This window comes from Microcebus murinus, chromosome 14 (genome assembly GCF_040939455.1).
Source record: "Microcebus murinus isolate Inina chromosome 14, M.murinus_Inina_mat1.0, whole genome shotgun sequence".
Classification (NCBI taxonomy): Eukaryota; Metazoa; Chordata; class Mammalia; order Primates; family Cheirogaleidae; genus Microcebus; species Microcebus murinus.
In genome coordinates, this window is record NC_134117.1 from 22,451,583 (window position 1) to 22,465,998 (window position 14,416).

The window sequence follows — 14,416 nt, forward strand, 5'->3', positions numbered from 1 at the left end:
GGTAGTGTTTTAAGAAGGAGAAAGTAGCCAGTTAGGCCAAACATGGTTGAGAGATGGTATGAGATCAGGACAGGGAAGGTTCTGCTAGACCTGGGTGCTTACAGACGTGTAGCTGGCGATCACAGCTGGACTGGGGAGGGCCAAAGAGTGATGGGATCAAGGAGAGACAATGGGTTCAAGAAGATTGTTTGGAAGAGAAAAAAGAGAAATTGGGGTGTGAGCTGAAAGGATGTGAAATCAGGGAAGCCTGTTGGCTTTTTAATGAGCTGTGCTAATACACATATTTATAAGCTAATGGGAATGATCTTGTAGAGGACAAACTGATGACACAGGAGAGAGATGTAAAAACTTGTTTAAGCAGCAAGTCCTTGAGAAAGCAAGGAGACGGGATCCAAAGCACAACAAGGGGGTTTGGCCTTTGATGGAGGTAAGGATATGTCTTACTTTGTAATGGGAGGAAAGTGGAGAAGACAAGCAAGCTGAAAGCAGATTCATAGGTTTGTTAGTGGGAGGATTATGGCTTCTACACTGTGGATTAAGTATGAAGCAAACCGTGAGTTACAAGTGAGAAGGTGAGGGGTGAGGAAGGGCGGAAGAAAGAAGGCAGTGAAAACACACTGGCATGAGGGGCCTTGCCAGTGCCTTACAGCGGAAATGGGGAGGTCCAAGGAGTTGAAAGTGTTTTCATGGAAACAACAGCAATTGTGGGCCCCCACATCTAAGCTACATAAGGAAAGGAAGAAAAGTGATCAATAGTGACAAAACAATGAAGTCAATGTTTTGAAGGGCTCAACAGTGTTGGAAAACTGTTGCGTTGGTTATTCTAGAACATTTTATCTGGAAGAATAAGGAGGCCACTGTCAGAGAATAGAATATTCAAACTCAAGATTTCAAGACTGGTAGAATAATTAATTAGATGATACCCTGATGACCCACGGTGGAAGGGAGGAAAAAGTCGTTGGCACTGAGGAACTGAAGGAACCAAGAGCCCGGAGCATGGCACAAGTCATCCAAAGGAATGCTGGTGTCCCCAGAAGCAATAAAGGAGTCAGTGTGGAAAAGCACATCCTGAGCCTAAAGCCACGGCCTCTGGAGCATGCGCAGAGCGCTCACGAGGCAGGTGGACAGACAATTGCAATTCGAAGCATTGGTGGGTGGTATAGCTGGGTGGCCCCACTTCACATACACTGGTATTTAAAAAAAAAAGAAGAAGAATGAAAATGAAAGCAGAAATGCAGAACAAAGATGATGCCTACTCCGTCTCCTGAACCTGAAGAGCAGGCACAAGTGAGAGTCAGTGAGGAGAAGCTCTCCATGCAAGAGGGCTGCAAGGAAGCAGGGGTGAGCCGGGTCTCCATTAGGGCAGGGAAAGGAAGGGGGACTTCCATCCAGAGAAAAGGCTGAGGATGCAGGGAAGTTTGCTGATCACAAAGAGGGAGAGGAGGGATGGGGGACTGGGTAAACCCAATGAGATTAGAAATTGCAGTAAGCCATGATGCGGGGCATGATAAGAGTAATCAAAGAGACTTACCAGTTCATGTCTTGCTTCCAGAAGTCAAGTTCCTTGACCCAGGAGGTTGCTTCCCCGCTCACTGGTGAGGCCTTGTGCGTGTGAACGGGGGCTTCTCTCGCAGAGGAGCGACTTATGTGATTCCCAAGCTTGAGTGAACACCAGAACCACCTGGGAGCTTTAAAAAAAATCCTGATGCCCACACTACAACCAGGCCAGTGAAATCAAAATCTCTGGGAGAAAAACCCAGACATCAGTGTTACTGAAAGTTCCCCAGGTGAGTCCCATATACAACCAGGTTTGAGAATGTGGGCTCCTCTCCCAAAGATTCTGGGTTGTGGCTGGACATCAGAGTTTCTAAAAGCCCTTGTGATGGTGGCTGTTACTATTATTGTTATGCTTATTAAATTCCCTTGCATCATCACAGTGGGAAGGAGGAAAAGGAACTGTCTTCATTTAAGCCACAGAAGAGAACAGTGTTATTTTGGAACTAGAAGAAAGAGTTCCTGGCATTGTGTCTCAGATTAAGGTTAAAAGAGACTTATCACTTAATGTGAAAGAGACAGAATTGACACAATTTACATTAATAGCCATTCAATCTTCTAATATCTATTTAAAGAGCATAATATAAGGTCTCATAATCCAGTGAAGATTCTTGGCCATATTCATTCAGACAGCATTTAAGCAGTTTCTGCAGTGCTTATTATCCATTCACCTGACCACTTAGAACAATATTTTTAACCTTTCCAGGCTGTTATTAGGAGCAGGGAGATGATTTTTAGAAACTAATAAATCTGACATCATTTATTGAACCATTACTATGTCCCATGCACTGTGCAAATATCACATGTAGTCACCTGTAATCCTTATAACAATTCTGTGAGAGGAGTGCTATTATTATCCCTACTTTACAAATGAAAATCTGAAGGCTGGAGAGGTTACTTAACTTGCCCACGATCAAACAGCTATAATTAGAATAGTGGGGATTCGAGTAAAAAAGAGGTATCTGCACTCCTATGTTTATTGCAGCATCACTCACAATAGCCAAGATATGGAATCAACCCAAGTGTCCATCAAAGGATGAATGGACAAAGAAAATGTGGTATATATGGCAATGGAATACTATCCAGCCTTTAAAAAGAAGGAAATTCTGTCATTTGCAACAACACAGATGAACCTGGGGAACATTGTGCTAAGTGAAATAAGACAAATACCACATTATCTCACATATATGGAATCTAAAAAAGTCAGACATATAGAAATAGTAGAATCGTGACTATCAGAAGCAGGGGAGGGTGGGAAAGGGTATTGGAGAGTTGTTGATCAAATTGTACAAAGTTTCAGCTAAACAAGAGGACGTTTTTGAGATCTATTGCACAGCAAAATGAAAATATATTACATACTTTAACCTCACACCATACATAAAATTAACTCTAAATGGATCCTAAATATATAAATATAAAGGTAAACTATAATAAAACTTCTAGACAAAAATGCAGGCAAAAAATTATTATAATCTTGGACTAGGCAAAAGTTACTTAGGAGAAGACAGGTATAAACCATATAAGAAAAATAAGCATAAATTGGACCTTATTAAAATTTGAAATACTGCTCTTCTTTTTTTTTTTTTTTTTTTTTTGAGACAGAGTCTCGCTTTCTTGCCTAGGCTAGAGTGAGTGCCGTGGCGTCAGCCTAGCTCACAGCAACCTCAAACTCCTGGGCTCAAGCGATCCTGCTGCCTCAGCCTCCCGAGTAGCTGGGACTACAGGCACGAGCCACCATGCCCGGCTGATTTTTATATTATATATATTAGTTGGCCAATTAATTTCTTTCTATTTTTATGGTAGAGACGGGGTCTCGCTCAGGCTGGTTTTGAACTCCTGACCTTGAGCAATCCGCCCGCCTCGGCCTCCCAGAGTGCTAGGATTACAGGCGTGAGCCACCGCGCCCGGCCAGAAATACTGCTCTTCAAAATACACTGTTAAGAAAATGAAAAGCTAAGCCACAGAGTGGGTGAAACATAAAATGTGTGGGAAGGATTTAAAGCAGAGCTTAGAAGGAAATGTATAGCTTTAAAGGCTTATATTTTAAAAAAATAAAAGGCTAAAACCAATTACCTTAAGAAAATATAAGAAGAAGGGAAAATTAAACTCAAGTAAAAAGAAAACACTAAGTATGAGAGCACAAATCAATGAAATAAAAAACTGACAAATAGAGAAAAATCAATGAAACAAAAAGCTGTTTCTTTAGAAAAATCAGTAAAATTGTATCAATAAACTCCTAGCTAAATTCATCAAGAAAAAAGAAGATTCAAATTACTAATATCCAGAATGAAATAAGACCCATATGTTCAGATCCTACCAATGCTAAATGTAGTAAAAGGATATTTTGAATAATTTTATGGCAATAAATCCAACAATTGATATGAAATAGACAAATTTATTGAAAGACATAAATTATCAAAAGTGACACAAGATGAAATAGAAAATCTGAATAGCCATATATTAGCCCTACATCTATTTAAAATCTTTTTGCAAGAAAAAATGTAATTTCAGATGGCTGTACTGGCAAATTATATTAAACATTTAAGGAAGAAATCATACCAATCCTACATAAAGTATTTCAGGAAATAGTGGAGAAGCAGCATTTCCCAATTCAGTTTATGAGACCAGCTAAACCTTGGCACCAGAATCATACAGAGACATTATTAGAAAAGAAAACTTTAGACTAAAATCACTTATGACCATAGGTGTAAAAGTCCTTAACAAAATATTAGTAAATCTAATCCAATAATATATAAAATCATACTATATTATGACTAAGTGGGATTTACCCAAAGAATGCAAACTTGGTTTAACCTTTGAAAATCAAAGCAATTCACCATGTCCAAAAATAAAATAAAAACCATTTAATTATCCTGAAACATGCAGAAAAAGCATTGATGAAATTCAATATCCATGCATGATTAAAAACTTTCACCAAACAAGAAATAGTAGTAAATTTTCTCAATTTAATAAAAAGCATTCATAAAAATCCTACAGCTAGCATCGTCTTCATGATGAAAGACTCAGTACTTTTCCTCTAAGATTAAGAAGGCAGAAATGTTCTCATCATTTCATTTTAACATTGCACTGAAAGTTCTGGCTAGTGAAAGTAAGGTGATTATAATCAAACAAAGAAACAAACAAATAATAAGAGGCATATTGATTGGAAACAAAGAAAAATTGTCTTTATTTATATGAAACATGAATATGTTCATACAAAATCCTAAATAACCCAAAAAAGCTATAAACCTAACAAATGAATTAAGCCATGTCATAACATACAAAGTAAGCATACAAAAATCAAATGTATTTCCATGTACAAATAGCAAACAAGTGGAAAATAAATTTAAAATACTATTTACAATAACATGAGAAAACACAAAATATTCAGGCACAAATGTAACAAAATCTGTGCAATATGTTCACACTGGAAACTACAAAATGTTCCTGAGAGAAATTTTAAAAGATCTAAATAAATGGGGACATATACTGTGCTCATGGATTGAAATCCTCAATATTGTTAAGATGCCATTTTTCCCCTAAGTGATCTACAGATTAAATCCAATCCCAACCAAACTCCCAGAGGTTTTTCTGTAGAGATTGGCAAGCCAATTATAAGCTCTATATAAATACGCAAAGAACCTAGAATAACAAAAATAATTGTAAGAAGAAAAAGGTTAGAGATCTGACACCATTCAATTTCAAGACTTACCATGACGATATTGTTATCAAGACAAATAGACACAGAAACTACAGAACAGAATGGAGACTTCAGAAAAAGAACTGCTCAAATATGGTCAGTTGATTTTCTACAAATATCCCAAGATAATTGTGCAGAAGAATGACAGTCTTCTCAGCAAACAGTACTGAACCAGACTGTCAATATGGAACAAAATGAACCTCTACTTGCAGTAGAATGGTTACCAGAGGTTAGGGGTAGGGAGCAGTGAGGGAAGAGGGATTTGTTGGTCAAAGGGTACAACATTTCAGATAGACAGAAGGAATAAGTTTTGAGATCTATTGCACATCAAAGTGACTATAGTCAATAAAAACGTACATTTTAAATTTTCTTAAATTTTATAAATTTTTGAAATGAGCCTCAACTATAACCTCACATCATACAAAAAATTAACTCTAAATGAATCATAAATATAAACAAAAAAGCTAAAATGATAATAAAATTTCTAGAGAAAGATACAGGCAAAAAATTGTTACTGTCTTACAGTAGGCAAAAATTACTTAGGACAAGAAAAGTACAAACCTCATAAGAAAAATAACAACAATTTGGACCTTATTAAGAAAATGAAAAAGTAAGCCACAGCAAAAATATTTGCAACACATATAACTGACAAATGTTTTGTATGCAGACTATACAAAGAACTTTTATAACCTAGAAAAATGATTTAAAAATGGGCTAAAGGTTTAAGAACTCTTCACAAAACAAGACTTATGAATGGCTAAAATTACATGAAAAGATCCTTAACCTTATTAAGTCATCAAAAAATAAAAATTTAAATCAGCCCAGGCATTGTGGCTCACACCGGTAATCCTAGCACTCTGGGAAACCCAGGTGGGAGGATCGCTTCAGCTCAGGAGTTGGAGACCAGCCTGAGCAAGAGTGAGACCCCATCTCTACTAAAAATAGAAAAATTAGCCAGGTATCAAGGCATGCACCTGTAGTCCCAGCTACTTTAGAGGCTGAGGCAGGAGGAAGGCTTGAGCCTAGGAGTTGGAGGTGGCTGTGAGCAACAATGATGCCACTGCACTCTACCCAGGGCAACAGAGTGAGACTCTGTCTCAAAAAAAAAAAAAAAAAAAAAATAGTAAAGAAAAGAAAAAATTAAATCACAATGAAATATCGCTATACATCCATTACAATGGCTTAAAAAATACTGACAATACCCAATATTGAAAAGGATATGGAGCAACTGAAGTCCACACACATTGTGGATAGAAATATAAAATGGAACAGTCAGGAAAATGGTTTGGCAGTTTCATGTCAAGCTAAATGTGCACTTACCCTTTCATGCAGCAATTTGATTCCTCAGTATTTACCCAAGAGAAATGATAATGTGTGTTCACATAAAGACTCGTACATGTATGTTTATAGCAACTTTCTTCATAATAGCTAAAAATTGGAAATAACTTGAGTTCTCATCAACAGGTAAAATAAACAAATTATGTTTTTCCATATAATGGAATATTGCCCTGCAATGGAAATGAATGAATTACTGATCACACAACGACATGGATGAATCTCAAAAAACATTGTACTACATTAAAAAAAAAAGGCCAGGTACAAAAGAGTCTGTTTAGTGTATGTTTCCATGAATATGAAATTCTAAGAAAGATAAAACTAATCTACAACAGTGCAAAACAGACCCATGGTTGCTTCGGCTGGATGAGGGGTGGGGATATTGACTTTTCAGATGGCATAAGGGCATTTTTGAGGGGCAGTGATTGTGGCATTGGTTACTTGGGCATATGCATTTGTCAAAACTTAACCACAGTACACTTAAAATATGTGCTTTTTATATTTAAATTATATCTCAAAGTTGATTTTAGAAAGAAAATATGTCTCTCTCTACATATATATAGTATATATGCAGTGTGCATATATATAGTATAAATATAGTATATACTTATTTTAAAGATTCAGAAGATATATTCAAAATTATAAAACAGTAATGTTTCAAAGGTGATATTACAAATATTTAACAACTGGAAAACACCAGCACTAATCAATCAAAATAAATGGTAGGTGTGAACAATCGGTACAGCCAACGCACATGAGTGAGGTGAGTGAGAGCCCAGGAAAACAATAGTTATCAACGGGTAGTGGGATTACTGGTGTCCTTTTTCTTCTTTTTGCTTATCTGTATTCTTAAATTTTCTGTAACAATCAGGTACTTTGAAATAAGAAAAATCTATTTTTAATTATAAAAAAGAAAAATGGTACCCTGTTGATATCACAGTTCATACTGTTATAAAATTCTAATGGATCTAAAAACCCTAATGGAACTTTTAAATAATAGATATGAGAAATGGTATACTAAAACAGCATTGAATTAGAAGCTAAAAATGGATAATGCTATAAAAAATATTTTCCATCTACACAAAGAAAATAGTGAGATATATTTTTAAATTATTTTACCATTTTAATATTTTAAAACACCTTCCCTTTGCTCCTATCCCAGCTAGATCTCTATATAATTGATTACATGTAAGAAAGAGATAGTTTCTTTCCTGAAATTGTCTAGGCTCCGAAATGCCATAGTGCTCAGAATTCGTTATTCAGTATTTTCCTATGGGTAACTTAGCCTAGGTCAAACTTCAGAATCCATCTGAACAAGTCAGGGAATTGAATGATAATTGTCAACCCTGGATAAATTTTTATGACAAAATTACAGCCCATGACAAGGAGAGTTGTTGCTGTCTCTGGCTAGCATGACTACCACCATCTCTACGGCTTATCACAGCAACAAACTTTTGCTGTCAGCAATTCTTCAGAGGCAAGCACAATAATAACCCGGCTACAAGAGCAGGCGCTGAGAAGCCATGAGCAGCAAATAATGACCAGGGAGTGCTCTTTATCATGTCTCTCTCTATTAACAAAGAAACCGCACCAGCTCCCCATCAGCCCAGTGGGGAGTCAACGGATGGTTTAGCCACAGGACTCCTTTCCGAAACTCCGAAAACCCCAGGGTAAAATTATGCTACTGTACAACCTCCTAATGTTGCTTTACAGCGCAGCTCAAATTTGTGATTTTAAAAGCACCTCAGCCCACTGTGAGTTCACAGTTATCTTTAATGATTTGCAAATCTCAGTGTGTTTAACAGCTCATGTTTGTGCTGTGGCTATGGTGGTAACACTGCACCTAAATAGTTATTGCTTATAATATCCTGGGCTGTCGGGATGTGTAGTAAATGGGAGGTGGTAGTGGTATCTTCCACCTTTTCTAGCCTAATTCACTGCTCCTCGACCTGAACACAAGCGTACTGAGTCTGATAGAGCGTGAGCCCTCTTCCACCTGGGCTCATGGGACCTCTGTCATCAGCAGCAGCTGCCCACCCTGCTCTGTTACACACACAGAAACAGGAAGCCAGAGACCACCAGGGTCTTTCCCTCCCATAGGAACAGAGGAAGACTGAAAGCTTGGACTTTGAAGGTGAAGGTCCACTTGTCCCAAGATCACAACTATAAGAAAAATATATGGAAGTTTTCACAAGCCACGCAATGTGGCATTTCTACAAGATAGTCAATTTTAAATTACATGACTAAATCCAGCTTCATCCAGACATTTTAACATTATCCATCCTCTATGAGAATCAGAATCACCTTCATAGTTGATAAGTATTGTGGAATTTTTCTTCCCTAATTCAAAAACATTAGGGATCTCTTATGTAATAAAATAATAATGATGGCAGATGTTTACTGAACCATTACCATGTGCCTGACAGTGTTCCAAGCTTACATACATTAGTTCCTTTAATCCGCAAAACAACCCGTTGTTATGATGAGTCAGGATTTGAACCCAGCATCTATCTCTGGAGTCTTGTCATACTAAGATAGATCAAGGATCATGGACCCTGTGCCCTAGAGGAGTGAACCTCTTCTGAAGCCACCCAAGGACTCAGAATGAAGTTAGCTATGGCTATGCTTCAAAATGTCTCTGGATGAACAGGAAAATCTCCAGGGTTATATATGTGTCATAACTGCCCTGCTTTACCAGTAAAAATCTTTTGTCTAAACAGAATACAGTTGGCTCTAGGGCAAGAGACTGTCAAAGATTTTCAAAAATGGAAATGACCCCACTATGATTCTTTAAGTTTAAAGTGCTCTTGGTAAATTCTCTAGGGTCCATTTCCATCCTCCGTATCCTTGTATGGGGCCCAAAGAGCTGACGATCACACCTCATCACAACATTATCAGCTACACTGAGGTTGCTTTCCACCTGAGAGTTCTCTCACTAGGCCCACTTAGGAGAAGCACACTGCCCAACCCATTTCCCCCCCCACCCCCGAGCCCTTCACCACGTTCCCTTCCAATCCTCAGCACCCTCTCTCTCTCTGGGAGCTGCCATCAATCAAGCTTCCAGAGCCTGCTTTGCCTGCAGGCAGGGAGAACCAGAGGGTCCCTCCAGAGCAGTCCTTGGCCATTCACTGACACACAGGGGCTATAAACACCCCAGCTCCCTCACCCTTGTGGAGACAACTCTGAGGTACGATTGCATCAACTCCAGAGCTCCCTCAAGTGGAGGCAAGTCTCCTATGATGGAACTCCACTTGACCTTGCACCCATGCTTGGCCTCGTTCACTTCCCTTCCCTGTCTCACTTCTCCACCTTCTTACTGGTTTCCCCAGCATCACTTTATAATAAATGACTTTCATGGACATTGGTGTCTTTGGTCTGCTTCTGGAGAACCTCATCTAAGAAAGGACACTGGCATGTAGAGAACTGAAGGGACACAGGATGTCTAGAAGCTCCCTCTGAAATGCCACCTTCACATCTAGTCTGAACAAGCACCTCGGGTCATTAACACTCCTACTCTTCACAAGGGGAATCTTGGTCCCTGAGCACAAATGGAAGGGTCTAATGATCCACTTGCATCATGCATGTTCATCCCTGAGCTACTTACTCCTCAATCATTTAAAAAACTACAGAGGTCAAGTTATTGTGAGAGAGGTGGCCACAGCATCCTCACATAGTATTACTGAATGGACATTCTTCATGAAGGAACTTTGAACTGATGCCCAAATAATTGTGCCTTCAACAAAAAGAAAACACAATGGATTCAACAGCTCAAGATGCTGGCTTGCAACCTAGGAGCCAGACGAATCCCTATGGTGCATAACTCTGTCCTCAAGCATGAGGTCTACAGAGGATAGTCCCTTGGAAAGTACGAGCCCAAATCCCTCATTTTACAGCCTTGGTTCCCCTGAATCAAATCCCCATGTTAAACAGTTCTAACAGTAGTTTTAAATTTTAATTACATACCCTACCAAAGCAAAGATCAAAATCTCTACAAAGGTTCTTTTTTATTTTTTATGATGAAGTATTTATTAGTATGTCTCTTTGGAATAGATTTTCCTATGCCAGGCCTGAAAAGCAATTGCACGTAGAAATCATTCTCAAAACACTTTTTTAAATTCTTGAGAGTCTGTCCTTCTTTCTCATCTCTTGCAGTGACATGTTAATGAGGAATAATTTAAATAGATTCTTATTAATAAGGTGAGAGGGAATGCATTGCATTTCAAAAATCATTTTTAAATATAAAACCTTCGGGAGCATCAATGTCTATAATACAGAAATTAAGATCCAAAGCTTCATCCACATGGAGTATCTAGATCTGGTGCATTTCAAATCAATCAAGATGGTAGTAGCAAACAATCTGCTTCATGCAATGAGTCAGCCTGATTGAACAGGTAGATTGACAATCTGTTAATATCAATGTAGACCACGTAAAAGGTCATCACTCCTATATGTGCATGACTGATAGTTCTGCATGTCTTTCCATCCTGGAATCTGAGCACCTGACTCTATGATCCAAGGGATTTGAGATTCCTCCAAAATGTTCCAAAGCAAATTTCAGGAGCTGTTCAACTGGACCCCAATTTTGAGTTAGGTGTTCACCTTTGATGATTTGAGAGGGAATCCGCCACCTGTAAAACGAGTGACACTTTGTTTGGCCATTGCGTAGGTGTTCTCCATGGGGATTCTGTCCTTGTTTCTGTAAGAGAGGAAGTGAAAGTTAGCTTCCCTAACATCTTTTCAGTCTTCTAAGTTTGACGTTTGTTGTTCGTAGGATGAGTTAGCCACTGAAAACAACTTTAATTAAAGCTTCTAGTTTTAGACAAGGTGGTTGTTTAAATCTAATTAGGTGTTCACTGGTAACACAGAAAATTCAGGGAAGACAATTAAATGTGAGATGTACTCTCCTAAGGTTGATCTCAATATGGACAGAAGACCTAATTATAAGTCAAACACTGTGGATTTGGTGACTTCTGACTTGTAATCATCTTCCTGCTTTATAAAACATTTGTTTAGTTCCAAAGATCAGTCATAAGACTCTTTCTCTTGCCTCAATTATAATGACTAATTCATCATTTATCAATTTTTATATTCCTAAGTTCTGGTGGAAACTTATAAATATTTACTACACACAAGATATCATCATCAAACTTAGATATTTATAAAACAAAATTTTCCTATGACTCTAGACAAGCAACCGTTATTTCTAGAAATAGTTTAAGACACAAGAAAAGCTGGGGAAGATTAACAAGATAGTATTTTTAGCAAAAAAGTGAGTTCTACTCTAAAATCTATAATGTATCTTCTATATAGATCTCCTTTAAATACACACACATACACACACACACACACACACACACACACACACACACACACACACACTTGCATTCAGGATTCCTGCAGAAGTAATGTACACAGTTATCTATTGTATAATTAGGGGTCTTACAGAACTGTGGTCCCCAACCCCCAGGGTGTGGACTGATACCAGTCCGTGGCCTGTTAGGAACTAGGCCACACAGCAGGAGGTGAGCAGTGGGGGAGCGAGTGAACCTTCATCTGTATTTACAGCTGCTCCCCATCGCTGGCATCACCACCTGAGCTCTGCCTCCTGTCAGATCAGTGGCAGCACTAGATTCTCATAGGAGCGTGAACTCTACTGCAAACTGCACATACGAGGGATCTAGGTTACATCTCCTTGTGAGAATCTAGTGCCTAATGATGTGAGGTGGAGCTGAGGCGGTAATGCTAGTGCTGAGGCATGACTGCAAATACAGATTATCAGGTTTGACTGCACAATGAATGAAATGCATTTGAATCATCCTGAAACAATTCCAACCCCTGGTCCATAGAAAAATTGTCTTCCATGAAACTGGTCCCTGGTGCCAAAAAGGTTGGGGACTGCTGTTATAGAAAACATCTATGGAATCCCTGTTGATAAAAATTTAGCAAACAGCTAAGACCAAAACCAATTAGATTGGACAACTATGAATGATTACCCCAGGGGAATGAATTCTGCCTTTTGGAAAAGAATCTGACTGGTACTGCAGGCTCTAGACCAGTCTGGTGGTTAGTGGGGGAGTCAGGGGTAGGTGGGGGTGCAGGTCAGGATCAGAGTGTGATGAGAAGAGTGTTTGAGAGAAACAAAAGAAGGTAAACATGTAAAAATGATATGAGTTGCTATTTGATAAAGGGCATGTATGGGGAGAACATCCACAGAGATTATACTAAATCATTGCACTTGGAGAGAACCTATAGAGGATTAGTTAATCAACCCAGCTGTCTCTTAGCAGCATTGATTTCGTGATTGTAAAAAACCATCCTCCACAAATAGGACAAAAGCCTTAGCCTTGAGTGGATCCAGCAAAGAGGACTCCTTCCTGCACTTTGGCAACTTGTCTGGTATCAGAGGCAGCAGTGCCCCCACCCCCCACCCCCGCCCTCCCTTGCCTTAAATAACCTGAATTTTCCTTTCTGAAGGAGCTTAAGCTTAATGCTTCTGGCTTGGTCTAAGCTGACTAATGGGAATACTGTCTCCGTTATATTATCTTTTTAGTGTATTTATAGACCAGTATAATGACTCCCTCAGCCTGCTTCCTTCCAGTCAAAACTTCTCAGCACTTTTGTTCCTGCCTCTGCACATTTTTCTTCAGCACTTTAGTCTGTCTTGCTGTTCTCCTACGAACTCCTCTCTCTGTCTACCCGTTTATGGATCCTCAAGTAGACGGACCCACCAGTGAAACCCTAACCAGTCAGAGTGGCTACAAGTAATGAGCACATGAAGACAGGATGAGGACAGGCAAAGGCAAAGGTTCTAGAGCAGCTGCATTCAACAGAACTGTCCGTGGTGCTGAACAGCCCTAGATCCAGCCACCAGCCTCGTGTGGCTATGAAAGTAGCTAGCAAAACTGAGGAATTGCATTTTTAATGTGATTTCATTATAAATTCATTTAAATTAAATAGCTACAGGCAGCCCATGGCTGGGGCAGCACAGTGCCATGGATGGGCCATTGAGTATGGCTCAGCCAGTGACGGGTGGCCCATCATGCTGTCTGTGTCCATCAAACCATGGGGGCAGGCCACCAGTGGGCAGTGAGGGCAAAGACTTGGCCAAACCCCAGGGCCAAGGCAGGAAAGTTCATCAGCTCTGGAGAGACAATTAACTGTTTAGCCAAGCAAGCTGTTTGTAACTGTGTAAACTCAACCACTGGTCTCAAAATGGAGAACATGAATTCTAAAACATGAAAGAGATGATCCACTGGGGATAGAAAGAAGATACTAGAGATTCTATTTATAATTCTATCTTGAAAAATTAAAAATTATGCTTTACCAATAGTCGCAAACTGACATTGGTATCTACATGTAATTGATAAATTAAAATATATTGGAGGGTAAATCTAAAACTCTTCTACAATAAAAATTTTATTTTTAAGAATATGCATACTTATGGGGGGGTTGCAAGTTCAAAAATGTTTTACTGATGAGGGTGTGCAATCCAAAAGCTTGGAGACCACTGAGCCAGACATCTGCTTCATGCGGAAACCAGCCATGTGGACATTTTATGAGCACAACCTTATATCCTAAGTGAAATCTATAGTGCTTCCACTCCAGCATTCATTTAATTCATACTGTTAATGTTAGTGCTTCTCAAACTTCAGTGTACATGAATGTCACCTGAAGGTCTTATTAAATTACAGATTTCTGAGGCCCATCCAGAGCTTACAGAATCCAAATATCTGGAAATGGGGCCTGGAAACCTACACAGTTAGTAAATCTCACTAGAACTACACATTAAGACAGACTTATCTAAATTATAGCAGTATTTTACTCCAC

General features: G+C 38.9%; 1 protein-coding gene across 1 annotated transcript in view; it reads right to left on the bottom strand.

The window, feature by feature from the left end:
* Window positions 1-10,431: 10,431 nt before the first annotated feature.
* The window catches only part of CFAP58 (cilia and flagella associated protein 58), a 91,235-nt gene continuing 87,250 nt past the window's right edge, over window positions 10,432-14,416 (bottom strand). The window contains exon 18 of the mRNA XM_012770738.2: window positions 10,432-11,285. Coding sequence (XP_012626192.1) covers window positions 11,177-11,285 — 109 coding nt within the window. The 3' untranslated portion in view covers window positions 10,432-11,176. The remainder of the gene's footprint in view (window positions 11,286-14,416) is intronic.